Here is a 12,943-nt window from a genome sequence, read left to right on the forward strand (position 1 = left end):
CCAGCTGTGTAGGTATATCTAGGATGCCAACACCCCGTCCGCTGCCTCCAATCGCTGAAGTATCTGAGCACCTCACGGATGATACTGAAGTTGTCCTCCCGTGACTTTGTAGGTGTCTAAATATGGACTCGGGAGCCTGCCTTAGGTTCCCAGGCTTGCAAACTTTGGCTGTGATGTTATGGGGGCCGGGGGGGTGTTTTTTAACCTGACTCTGTTCTTTTAATACCCAGATCTGCTGGGAATTGAATTGCTCCTGATTTTGTTTAGGTGCTTATCTGTATATTTAATGTGTTTCTCTTACCTTTTTTAAATTCTAGATCGAGGAGATCTATAAAAATAACCGAGCCATTGGCCCTTATCACAAGAAAACAGTAATAACTGCATTCAGGTGGGTGCTGCGTCCCTACAGTTACATCCTGAGCCCATACGTGGGGGCAGGGAGCTGGTACATCCCGGAAATTAGGGGGAGGTAAAAATTCACCTTTCCTGGGGTATCATGGGACAGAGCCACCTCACTGCAGCAATAGCTCTTGATTTTCCCCCATGCACAGAGAGCAGCTGTGGGCTCCCCAGTCGGGCTCCCATTTATTTTAGATTGAGAGTAAGACGGACTCAATGCAATAACTCGTCTTTGTAACACGCTGTTTCTGAATGGGGGCAGCCCCCAGGGACCGGAACGGTGCGGCACCAGACCGAAATGAAGTGACGTTGCTCTGCGATGGGCCTTGTGATGGTATTAAGGGATAGACTCTCTGTGGGTGACTCAGTCTGGCAGGGCCCTTCCCTGAACAGAGCTCTTGACAAGGCCATATTCAGCCAGTTTGTTTAGCTCACCTTCTGCCCCCAAGAGCCTCAGAACCAGGCTGAGCCCCTGGGGGTTTGAGGTGAGAGTAGGGTGCGCTCATTCCCGGCAACCTCCACCGTTCCTGGGCCTTGAATTCAGAGTGGAACGGGTGCAGAGGAGGACGTCTCGGATGATCCGAAGAATGGAGACGCTACCTTGTGAGAAGAGACTCCAAGAGCTTGGCTTGTTTAGCCTAACCAATAGAAGGCTGAGGGGAGATATGATTGTTCTCTGTAAATACATCAGAGGGGTAAATACCAGGGAGGGAGAAGAGTTATTTAAGTTAAGCGTCAGTGTGGACACAAGAACAAACAGAGATAAACCGGCCATCAACAAGTTTAGGCTTGAAATTAGGTGAAGGTTTCTAACCATGAGAGGAGCAAAGTTTTGGGGCAGTCTCCTCAGGGGAGCAGTGGGGGCAAAAAACTGAACTGATTTCAAGACTGAGCTTGATAAGTTTATGGAGGGGCTGGGATGAAGGAACTGCCTATGATGGCTGGGAGCCGATCTGCTACTGCTACCAGAAAATATCTCCAGTGGCTGGTGATGGGACACTAGATGCAGAGGCTCTGAGTTACGACAGAGAATTCTTTCCCAGGTGTTTGGCTGGTGAGTTTTGCCCATATGCTCGGTGTGTAACTGATTGCTGTATTTGGGGTCAGGAAGGAATTTTCCTGTGGGTCAGATTGGCAGAGACCCTGGGGCTTTTTCACCTGCCTCTGCAGCATTGGGCACAGGTCCCTTGCTTGTTTAAACTAGTGTAAATGGTTGGTTCTCTGTAACTTGATTTGATGACATCAGTAACCCGTCCAGAGATGAGGGGTCTATTACAGGAATGGGTGAGGGAGGTTCTGTGGCCTGCAATGTGCAGGAGAGTCAGATTAGATGATCATGATGATCTCTGCTGATGTTAAAGTCTGAGAATCTGAGTCTCCAGATTCCCTCTTCTCCTCCTCTCCCCTCCCGCCCCCTGGCATGTGCACGCTGTCGGTAACTTAACTCCCTTTCCCCCTGCAGTGAGGGCAGTGTGATTGCCTATTACTGGTCGAAGTTCATCGTCCCAGCATACAGGGCTGAGGCGCTCGACAAGGCCATGGCTGACAAGCAGAGTCTGATCCAAACGGTGGAATACAGGGCACGGAACCCCGTGCTGCAAGTTAATTCGATTGTTGCTTTCCGTGAGTCCTGTCTCCATTCTCCTTCTCTTCTCCCTTGTTGGGCTCTGGGTCAGGCGGGAGGGAACTGCCTGATGCCCCTGGTAATTCTAACTTTGCAGGGTTTCGTTGGGAGGCGGAATAGACCTTTGCTTGGAGGCCTGTGAGCTGTCCTAGTCTTAGCTTTGCCACTAGCTTGCTGGGTGTAGGTAGATCTCTTAACGGCTCTGTGCCTCAGTTTCCCTGTCTGTACAATGGGGATGACGTTTGCTTGCTTTGCCCGGCTTGTGAAGGTTAATGACTGGGAGTGGTTTGAGAGTCCTTGGAGGGAAGGCTTTACAGAAGGGCAAAGGGCTACTTTGACAAGCACTGGATGCCTGGGACAGGTGACGTGCTCTAGGTATGGTGCAAGGGAAGCAGCAGTAGCAGCGCTAAGGGACTCTTGGGGGTGGGGCCGAGCCAGGGAGTGGGATTTTTTTTTTTTTTTGGCTCATGAGAGCTCATGTCCCCTCTGATGGGGGCGATGGGGCTGGGAACCGGGACAGGCTGGCTGGAGAGAAAGGAGGATTCCCCAACCCCAGGCAGCTAGTGAGGGGCGGCAGCTCTTAGGCATGGGAACTGGAAGCAGGTGGTGCTCATGGGGAAACCTGGCGCTTTCCCTGCTGCTTCTGGAGAGAGCTGGAGTCCTCCCTCCAGGACGAGATCATCAGAGAACTCTGTACTGTGGCTCATTTGCTTGGATTTTGAAGCCTCTGGACCTGAGCCCTCTCCCCTATGATCGAAGGCACCTACGCCAGAACTCTGCTTCTTTTGGGGGCAGAGGATCAGCTTCCCCAGGTCTCACTGCCAGGGAAGATGCTCTTCCCCTCCCCCCGTCAAATGCAGGCTGGCTGGGTGATCCCTGCCTAGCATCTGAGCGGTGAACTTGTTACTAATGAAATGTGTATTTTTTTTCTTGTAGCTGCTGATTCCAGTATAATGCAGTCACCAGGAGACAGTAAGTGTAACTCTTACTGTTTTTGCCAGCAAATATTGTCCTTGAAATGGAGGGTGGGACTGATTCCACTAGGATCCCCCTGGGTTGAGCTTTAGGAAACTCTTGTATTTGCTGGCAGGCTTTTCATTCGCGGCCAGGAGCGGCCTGGGGATGCCCATGATTCCAAATACGTGACCTCTCACTGGGCCTGACTCGGGGTCCTCCAGTAGGATTAGGTGGGCCTCTCCCAAGTGGTTGGACCTCGGTGCTTTTCATCTCTTGCGGTTTAAACCAAGAACTACCTGTTTGCGACGTCTATCTGCTTTCTCTTCTGTGATGCATGTACTGACATACGGACCTTCTCCCCTGCCCTCTTCTCCGTAGAGAGCTGCAATTTTGCCCTACACGCCAAGGAAGGCGAGATCACCAGCTTCACTACCCCGGGCTTTCCCAACAGCCCGTACCCGAACAATGCTCGTTGCATTTGGGTCCTGAGGGCCGACGCTGACTCTATCATCAGCCTTACCTTCAAGACCTTTGATGTGGAAGGCTGCAGCGAAGGGAGCGACTTCATCAGGGTCTACAACTCCCTGAGCCCCGTGGAACCTCACACCCTTGTGACGTGAGTGACTTTTCTGGGCTACCTCCTTCCGTGGAGAGATTCGGGTGGGGCAGAACGTGGGGCCCGTCCACAGGCTTCTGAAGGGTTTCAAACGCCAAGGAGTGAGAGGAGTTTCCTGGGCCAAGCAAGAAGTATAGTTAGGAGTAATGGTTTATGCTGAGCCACAGGACTCTTGTGCTGAATAACAAGGGAATTGTCTGACAGCCAGAGCTGCTAGACTGTGGAATTAGCCTCCGAAGAAAAGTGAGTAGGAATTAAGCTCTTTAGGGCAGCGACTGTCCTCCTGTGTGTCTATGCAGCATCCAACACACAACAGAAGTAATCAGATACATCAGGGTGACGCTGAACTCCAGATTTAACAGGCTGTTGGGGTCGGATCGAATACTAACTGAACAGAGCAAGAATGAATAAATGCAAGACCCGCACGAGACCAGCTGGGGGTGTGAGCAGAGGGACTGCAGGGAGAAAACTGAGATGGGGGGAGAGAGCTCTTGAATAAATAGGTCATCTGAAGCCGCCTTCCTGGGTGGATTAAGATAATGAATATATAATTAATAATTCACTTATTGTGGTGGCAGTTAGGAGCCCCAGTCATGGCAGGCACTGTACGAACACAGAACAAAGAGATGGTCTCAAGCCGATAGAAATAGTCCTTTTTAATGCATATTCCAAGGGAAGCAGTGTATTTTTTTGCCTGCCGAGCTTTCTCATGGCAGAGTTAGCCGACCTGAATATTATCGCCATAAGTCTCTGCAAGTGAAACTGTCCTCGCTGATTTGTGTTTGTCCACGTGGAGGGAAACATAGCGAATGGACAGTCGTCTGGTTTTACAAAACAATCACTTTAAATAATCTTCACATATTGGCAGCCCAGGCAAAGAAATGTTCGCTTAAAACAACTGCGAGGGCTCTCAAGATGTGGTGCAAACTATGAAAAAGTTGAACCGAAAGAAAAACCACTTGGGTTACAAGTTTCTCAGGATGGGGCTTCTGTTTTGTTTGTATAGCTCCTGGCACAGTGGGGTCCTGGCCTGTGATTTGGGTCTCCGGGCTGGGCAGTGTTGGTCTAGCCTTGTTAGTACCAGGGTATTAGAGAGACAAGGTGGGGGAGGTAATAGCTTTTGTCGAACCAACTTTGGTTGGTGGGAGAGACAAGCTTTCAGGCTTCCATGGCACTCTTCTTCACGGCTGGGAAATCTGCTCCAAATATCATATGCCTAAAAGCTGCCAAGCTGCCTATTCCTGACCGCATACGATCCCTGTGGCAACGACAATTGCTCACAAAAAAAGTCTTTCATTTCTTGTCATGCAGTTTAGCAACCAGGAGGAAGAGCCCATTCTGCAGCCCCCAGTAACAGAGTCCCATATCTCAGGAGCCACTGTAGTACATGGAGGCAGCGTGGCCTAGTGGACTGGGACTTGAGACCTGAGTTATCTTCCTGGCTCTGCTACTGGCCAGCTAGGTGACTTTGGGCAAGTCACTCCCCCTTGCCTTTGCTCCATGCCTCAGTTTTCCCAGCTGTTAAATGGGGATTATGAGCCGGCCCTCCTTTTGTAAAGCACTGTGAGGTCTAGTGCTCACTGGATATTATATGATTGAGCTGATAGTGTCCCTTTAAATTTGGGATTATTTTTTCTGGGGCAGGGTAGGGACTCTACGTGGTCGGGAAGGGGAATGCCAAGCAGTGAAGAGGGCGTAACGTGGCGACCAAGCTCCTGTCTCTGCTCCATTCCATTGCATAGCGCTCTCTGTGCTTCCCTCCTCCCAGGCTGTGCGGCAGTTACCCTCCATCCTACAACCTGACCTTCCTGTCCTCCCAGAACGTCATGCTGGTCATGCTGATCACCAATGCCGAGGGGCGGAATCCTGGCTTCAAGGCAGAGTTCTTCCAGCTCCCGAAGGCTAAAAGTAAGTAGGGGGCTCGGGAAGGCCCCCCTCTCTCGTGAAGGTGAGGAAGGGAGAAGCCAGATGCTTGTGGTGATGCTGCTGCCAATTGCACAGAAGTCCCTTAGAAGCAGGTCTCTTCCTGGATCTCAGAAGCTCTTGTCTTATCCACAGTGCACTTGGCTTCTTTAATGATGCCCCCTTAGGAGAAGGGGGAAGGAATTATGTTGGATTAGCTGGAATGACCACCTAATTGGTCTCCTGGGTTCTATCCATGCCTTGGAGTGGAGCCGGTATCTCCAGAGATTGGCTTAACCTCATTAAAGGCTGCTCTGCCTGTGTCTGTTTTTGCCTCGGGTAGTAGGCGAACACTGCTCTTTGGAAGCCCTGGCATCTTGATTTCATTTTCCTGCTTGTCTTCTAGCCTGCAGCAAGACTTTGAAAGGACAAGGTGGAACCTTCACCACCCCTTACTACCCGGCCCACTATCCGTCCAACATGGATTGTGTCTGGGACATAGAGGTGAGAGCATGGGACGGACCTTGCTGCCTAGTATGGATTGGTAAAAGCAGGAGGTGGAGGCGGCCTGTTGGGGTCAGCTTAGCCCATTGTTAAAGTCATGGCAGTGAGTTGGGCAGGTGATCTCCAAGACCAAGAGATTAGCAGGATTCCCACAAGGAATAGGGGTGAGGATAGTTTTTTTTAAAGGTGCCTAACTCCTGTTGACTTTGTAAAGCCATAGCACCGGCTATGGCTTTACACAGGGCATAAGGGACCTTGGGAAACAAGCCAGCCTCTGATTGATGGGGTAGGAAGAAACTTCTGCCGTGAGCAGGTTATTCCACTGGAGCTGGTTCTTGTACTTTCCTCCGTAGCGTCTGCTGCTGGCCACCAGGGGGGATGGGATGCTGGAGATGATGGGCCCTGGCTTGACTTGATTTGTCCATTTCTGTGTTGATTTTTCCCTTCTGTCAACATCCCCTACATTGTTTTGGTCAGTCCTTGTTCTGAATGACTCCAGCGGTGTTGTGAGGCTTTTCCCTGACCCATTTGCGTCTGTCCTCTGGAACTGACGAGGTCAGCTGGGCGCTGGGTAATACCTGGCTCTGTGCAGCTAGGACTAAAGCAATGGCTGGCCTGGCAACCTATGGGAGCTGTCCAGAGTAAACTACAGGTGGTAGATTCTGACTGGCCTGGTCTCTGTTGTGAATCAGGTTTGAAAAAGCTCTGCATAAATACCTGAAACACCCACCCCTTTTGTGACGCTCACCACTTTCTTGGGGCCTGGTGGCAGGATCCTGGTTTAAACAGGAATTTCAAAGACTTGCAGAGACAAAAGAATGCCCCCCCCCCCCCCCCCGCTGAGGCAGGGAGGCACAGAGCACTGTGCAAATGCCAAAGATTATTTGTGATTTTTATTATTGTTCTGGTCTGGCCTTTCCTCATGGACTCATCTTCTGCACCCCAAATCTTGCCCATCTTCCATCTAAATTGGTGCATCTCTCCCTTTTTTGATGGCAAAAGGGGGAAGGAAGAGAAACTAGTTTCCCTGCCTCTCACTCCCCTTTCACTGCCTCTGCTGACTCTTGTCTTGCCTCTTCTCAGGTCCCCTCTACAAAGAACGTGAAGGTGCGTTTCAACCTGTTCTACGTATTGGAACCTGGTGTCCCGGTCAGTTCCTGCACCAAGGATTATGTGGAGATCAGCAATACCAAGTAAGTGCTGGGCAATGTGACGTGACTCGGAGGCACAGGCTGGGGACAGCCAATGAAACAAAGCGTGGCAAATTAGACTGATCAAAGGAAATACTTTTTCACACAACGTGTCATTAGGCTGTGGAACTCACTGCCACAGGGTCCTTGAGGCCAAGAATTTAGCAAGATTCCAAATGGGATTGGGCATTTATATCGTTGACAAAAATTCTCGGAGCTGCTGTAGCAAATGTGAACAGATTCTGGAAGGGATATAAAACCTCATGCTTCAAGGTTTAAGCCAATAACTATTGAGGATTAGGGTGAGACCTTCTTGGTTATCTCGCACTTTGCTCTGAAGCACCAGGCACTTGCCACTATAGGAGATGGGATACTGGACTGGATGGACCAGGTGTCTGATTCAGTCTGGCAGCTCCTGTGTGCCATGGAGAATAGTAGGATTACACTATTGTTTCTGTGAGAGTCTGGTTCATTGCCTGTCACTGGGGATCACTGCTTAGTGGCCATAGCTGGAAGTTACTCTACTTGGTTTTCAACATCAGATGCTGTCTACAAAGCTAACTGCTGTCAGATGCCGGTTAGGAATCCAGATAGGACTCTTCTTTCTGTTCACACCGAGCAGCGCTGTGCTTTCAACCTAAATAAAAGTCCTGAAAGAGAAGCACAAAAGTGAAGTGGAGAAGGAAAGTGTCGAAGTGTGAGTCATCTGAAATGAATACGCCCTGGCAGACTTGTAGAAATTTAAAGGTGAAGTGTGCGGAAAGCAAGATCAGCTATGTACGCTACAAGGACAACTTGGTTACGTTAGCTTTCCATTAATTCGTTAATGGAATTGAAAGCCACATCTGCTTGCTGTTTTGCAGTGTAACAACTCATGTAAAAATAATTCCATGATTTTAAAAAGTTTTAATAGAAGTGAGGTATCTTGTGGAGTGCTTGGGTCACTTCTCTAGTGGAAAGGTGGGGGAAATCCAAATCTAAATATGGACCCAAATTTCACAGCTAGCCCTTGGTAGCACCGAGGAGTCCCAGCCAGGGACTAGGACCTCATTGTGCCAGGCGCTGTACGCATACAGAATAAAGAGACTGTCTGTGCCCCAAGGGATTTACAGTCAGTATAAAAAAGACAACAGGTGGATCCAGGCACAAGGAAGCAATGTGACCTTGCTGGGCAGCATGAAGGGCAGTTGTCTCTCAGCACACCAGCTACCAACAGTTGTCAAGATTTTTGCAGGCCCTTATATCTTGCATGGGCCATATCAAACAGCCTCCTCCTCGCCACTGATCTAAGGACTCCAACTTTGAAATCCAGGTCTCAACTGTGCAGCTCTGCAGTTTGGGGCGAGGCATCTAAATCTGGCACCTGGCATGGATTAGTGGGGTGACCATGCTGGGGTCAGTCCTTGTTTAGAGTGAGTGGGAGTGAGAAGACCCTGTTGGTGTCCTAGGCCAATGGACGTGTGTGAGGCACAGAGAGGAAATTGCCTTTTTCTACTGTTGAGGGAGGGACCCTCTCTTCTGTACTGTAACAGTTCCTAAATCTGTGCTGTCCTCCCCTCCCGCCAGGTACTGTGGCGAGCGCTCCCAGTTTGTGGTGGCAAGTAACAACAACAAAATCACAGTCCGGTTCCATTCAGACCAGTCATACACAGACACCGGCTTCTCGGCAGAGTTCCTGTCTTACGATTCCAGTGACCGTGAGTTGAAACCTAGATTCTGTGAACTTTCAGGGGAACTGGCTTATTTTCTTAGCTGCTGAGGAAGGAGGTTATTGGTCTGGGTTATTGGTGTGCCCTTTGACCTCTGGAGGGTTGGGGTTGGAAATGAAATGAGCTGTAGTGACAGGTGTGCATAGCCCAGCTGGGCCATCACATCTTAGGGAGGACACCTGCCCGCTTGGCTTATTGCTGTAGTCGCCCTATAAGTTGGGTTGCACGCATTCATTGTTCAATGATAAAATCCTGGGAATTCTATATGTATCTATTTGCACATACCTTTTTTTCTAGTGCAGTTCTGAGGCAAATGCAGGTTATTGTTCAAAATGAGCCAGAACCTTGAACTGGACCATCCCAAATCTGAATTTTGTTAGTGTAAATGGACCAAGGGAAATCCTAGCTCAAATTTAATGAGACCACCCCAGGTTGCAAGGCCTTAGACATCGAAGGTATTTGAGTGAAAAGAGTAACTCTTTTTCACTGGGAATAAGAAGCAGATAGTTGTAGTCACTGGACCCAGCATTAGAGGGAGACAGAGAATCATAGAAGCAGGACTAGAAAGGACCTCAAGAGGTCTTCTAGTCCGGTCCCCTGCACTTGATGATCAGACTCACTGAATCCATGAGGTACAGATACGCTTGTGCTTCGGGGAAGTCCGGATCAGGATCCAGTCTGTCTTTCTAACCTGCTCTCTCATGTTTGTTCTCACATAATGTCTCATTTTGGCTTCCTCATGCCAAGTGTCCACTGGGTGGAAACGGATGTGGTGAGATGCAAGCACAGGATAGAACAGCTGACCCAGGTCTAGGAACGTCCCAGTGCAGGAAGCAGCGGGTTTTCCCTGGAAAATCCACTCCACTCACGCAGGAGCATTCACTCACGCTGGTGCTAGGGTGACTAGATGAGAGGAACAAAATATCGGGACACATGGGAGAGGTGGGGGGGCACCGGTGGAACAAAATACATTTTTTTAAAAAGGGAGAGCTCCCAGCAGAGCGCCAAAACCCAACAACCCGGAGTGCGAAATATCGGGACAAATGGCTTCCCGACCAAACATCGGTTCGGACGTGGGGCAAACGACTAAATATCAGCACGTCTGGTCACGCTAGCTGGTCCAGGTGATGTGTCCTCCGTGCAGCATGTGTGTTCAGAGAAATGGACACACCAAAAATTGAATGCTAGAGGAGCTGATGGTTATTGGCAAGGCTAATGCATGTTGCACCTTTCTCTTTCTCCCTTGTTGCCTGCAGCCTGTCCTGGCAAGTTCACCTGCAAAACTGGCCGCTGCATTGATAAAGTCATGCACTGCGATGGCTGGATGGACTGCACGGATGGCAGCGACGAACGCTCCTGCAGTAAGTCCTTCCTTTGGATTCTCTTTGCAGGGCCATGTGATGGGATGGAGAGGTCTCTGCAGAATGTCAGCAAGTGGGAGGGAACTTCTGACTTGCTCTGGACTCTCCCAAGTGGACAGATTGGGATAATGCATTGGGGCTGGGGGCGGAAGGCAGTTCTTGGTAGTCCAGCTGCAGGGCTGGAGGTTAGCCAGGTTGGGATGTCTTTTAGAACCTGTGCATCCTAAGCTGCAAGAAGTACCCTTTACGGGGAGAGATCTCGGTGGGGAAAGTCCTTTCTTCGTTGCTGGGCCCAGCAATCCCCCCTGGCAGCTTGCAGAGCTGCTGTCTTGCTGGAGATGAATTTAGACATGGGTTGCAAGTCCAACGCTGTGTCAGTGGCTCCGGCAGCCAGCTGCGTGATGTGTGGAGTGCACCACCAGCAGATCCTACCAGCTGGGGCTGCCGAGCTTTTGGGAGATGGCTCTACCACGGCTCTACACAGGCTGCTTCAGCTCTGTACGTGCGTAGCAACTGATGCAAAGGCGTCGGTGCTGCTGCTGTTCCTGTTATTCGACAGGAATGAAAATGGATCTTGGTGCAGCTGCCTTCATCCCAGCACCCAGCTCACTGAGTTGATTCGAACCCCTTGAACACTGGGGACAGTGTGTGCGTGCGTGCGTGTCTGTCTGTCTGTCTGTCTGTCTGTCTCTGTCTGTCTCTCTCTCTCTCTTTCTCCAAAGATCAGCCTTCTGGTGCTGTGGCCTTTTGGCTGGAGACCTGAATCTGACTGTGGGTCAGCTGGTCCTCCCCTTTTCATGGAGGAAAGTCAAACCCTGCTGGCTTGGGGAACACCCCCGACCAACTAGCATCAAGCTCCCAGTGGAAACAGCTTCCTCCCCCAACCTTCAGCCCAGTGTAGATAAGGGAGAATCAGCGGCTTGTTCAGTCTGGAATCCCTTTATAGTTTGTGAGCCTTCATTCTTATTGTTGTTAATCTCCCTGCAAAGAACCAGTGCCTGGTGACTTTCACTCACTAACCTCCCTCCAACCTCTGCCTGTTGGAAGATTGTTTCTGCCATTTAATCCTTGCTGATGCTGCTTTGTGGTCCCAACCACCTGGCTCCTGCATGCCCTACAGGGCTGGTGTACCCGCACGCATTTCATTACATTTCAAGACCTGTCATGCTCAGGGCACTACTCTGCTGTTTATCACTCCTTCTCGGGCAGACAATGGGAGTGCATGTGTGTTAGTGGATTCATTTTTGTGTCTCTGATTAATATATAATCCCACAGATAATGTCATTAGCCATGGCCTGGAGTCAGTGGGAGGAGATTGGAGCCTCTGGCTCAGGTCTCATTGTACTAAATGACAGGACTCAACTCCCTTGGGATGAAAATGGTGTGCTCCTGACCCATGGGTGCTCACTGCCCCCCTGGGGCGATGAGTGGGTGGTTGGGCTGCCCGGGTGTGTACTCAATCCCAGGCTCTTTTCGAATGAAAAATCTGTTCTCTGGTTCTTTGCTTCCTCACCCTAGAAACACATCAGGCTCTGTCTGTGTGACTGAGTGTGACCAGTTACTGACACAGTAAGCTCAAAACACGTTTACTGCCCTGTCAGTAGCCATTGGCAGCTGATTATCGTGTTCCAGACGAGACCAGAGACTTTCTGTAATGGCTTTGGCTGGTGTTGCTTCCTCCTGACTCTTCCAGCGCATCCCAGAGTGCATTGCTCCATGTGCTTCTGGTGTCGGTCTGTGTGCACGTTCACTGGGCACTCAGTCCTCTGCTGAGGCATGATGGGGTAGCTGCACAGATTTTCCCAGAATTTACTGGGGCAAACACTTTAGCAGTATGGTTGGTGAGGATGCCCAAACTGCATGGAAAAAGCTGCTGCCAGGGTGCCACTCAGCCATGCTTGTTGTAACCCACTCAGATTAAGATGTTGCAAATTGGCTACCAAAATATGTCTGTGCATGTAGCCAGTCCCTCGGGCATTTGCAGGGCACCATGTGTGTGAGGGGATGCCAAGCGCCAAATTGGCCAATGACTGACTGGCTAGAATGGCTAGTTGTTGCAGAAGGTCTCATCTCATCCAAATGCTCAGCCCCAGATGTTGAGCAAGTCTTGGTTTGATGGACTAAACATTGGTCCCCATTTGATGTTAGAGTGGCTCCTGTTTCTCCTCCTTAAGGGTGCATTTGAAAGTTTCTTTGTGGCTTTGAAGATCCTCCTTGGTGTCCCCAAGTTATGGGAGCTGCAGGCTGTCCCTGTGCAGTCAGTCGTTCTGGCTCTTCTGTTTGTCAGGAAGGGGCCCAGCCTGGGAGACTGCTAAGCACATTCAGCTCCTGTGGGTGGAGATGTAGGAAGGACTCTGGACCACCCAGGGCTGTGTCCAAAGTATATTCTAGGCATGTCTCCAATGGATAGGGACCTGCTGAAATGTCACTGTCTGAAACCTAGCACCAGCCGGTAGTTGTGTATCGTACCAGTGAGTGATGGCATCGTTGCATCATCTAACATCTCCCCTTTCCTCTCCAGATTGCACCAAGGAGCAGTTCAGGTGTAATAACGGCTGGTGCAAGCCACGCTTCTGGCTATGCGACGGTGTGAACGATTGTGGGGACAACAGCGATGAGCTGCAGTGCAGTAAGTGACTCGTCCGTTGCTTCGCCCAACGCTGAGACCTGGCCGTTAAGTC

The 12,943-nt window shown here is 50.3% G+C and overlaps 1 protein-coding gene across 3 annotated transcripts in view; it reads left to right on the forward strand.

Moving 5' to 3' along the window:
* Positions 1-12,943, forward strand: part of ST14 (suppression of tumorigenicity 14) — a 45,247-nt gene that overhangs the window by 23,014 nt on the left and 9,290 nt on the right. For all 3 annotated transcript variants that reach the window (XM_030538416.1, XM_030538417.1, XM_030538418.1), the window contains exons 4-13: positions 318-388; positions 1,862-2,022; positions 2,960-2,995; positions 3,359-3,596; positions 5,365-5,504; positions 5,905-6,002; positions 7,086-7,195; positions 8,759-8,889; positions 10,158-10,262; positions 12,784-12,891. In XM_030538416.1, the coding sequence (XP_030394276.1) occupies positions 318-388; positions 1,862-2,022; positions 2,960-2,995; positions 3,359-3,596; positions 5,365-5,504; positions 5,905-6,002; positions 7,086-7,195; positions 8,759-8,889; positions 10,158-10,262; positions 12,784-12,891 (1,198 nt within the window). The remainder of the gene's footprint in view (positions 1-317; positions 389-1,861; positions 2,023-2,959; positions 2,996-3,358; positions 3,597-5,364; positions 5,505-5,904; positions 6,003-7,085; positions 7,196-8,758; positions 8,890-10,157; positions 10,263-12,783; positions 12,892-12,943) is intronic.

This window comes from Gopherus evgoodei, chromosome 19, assembly GCF_007399415.2.
Source record: "Gopherus evgoodei ecotype Sinaloan lineage chromosome 19, rGopEvg1_v1.p, whole genome shotgun sequence".
NCBI lineage: Eukaryota > Metazoa > Chordata > Testudines > Testudinidae > Gopherus > Gopherus evgoodei.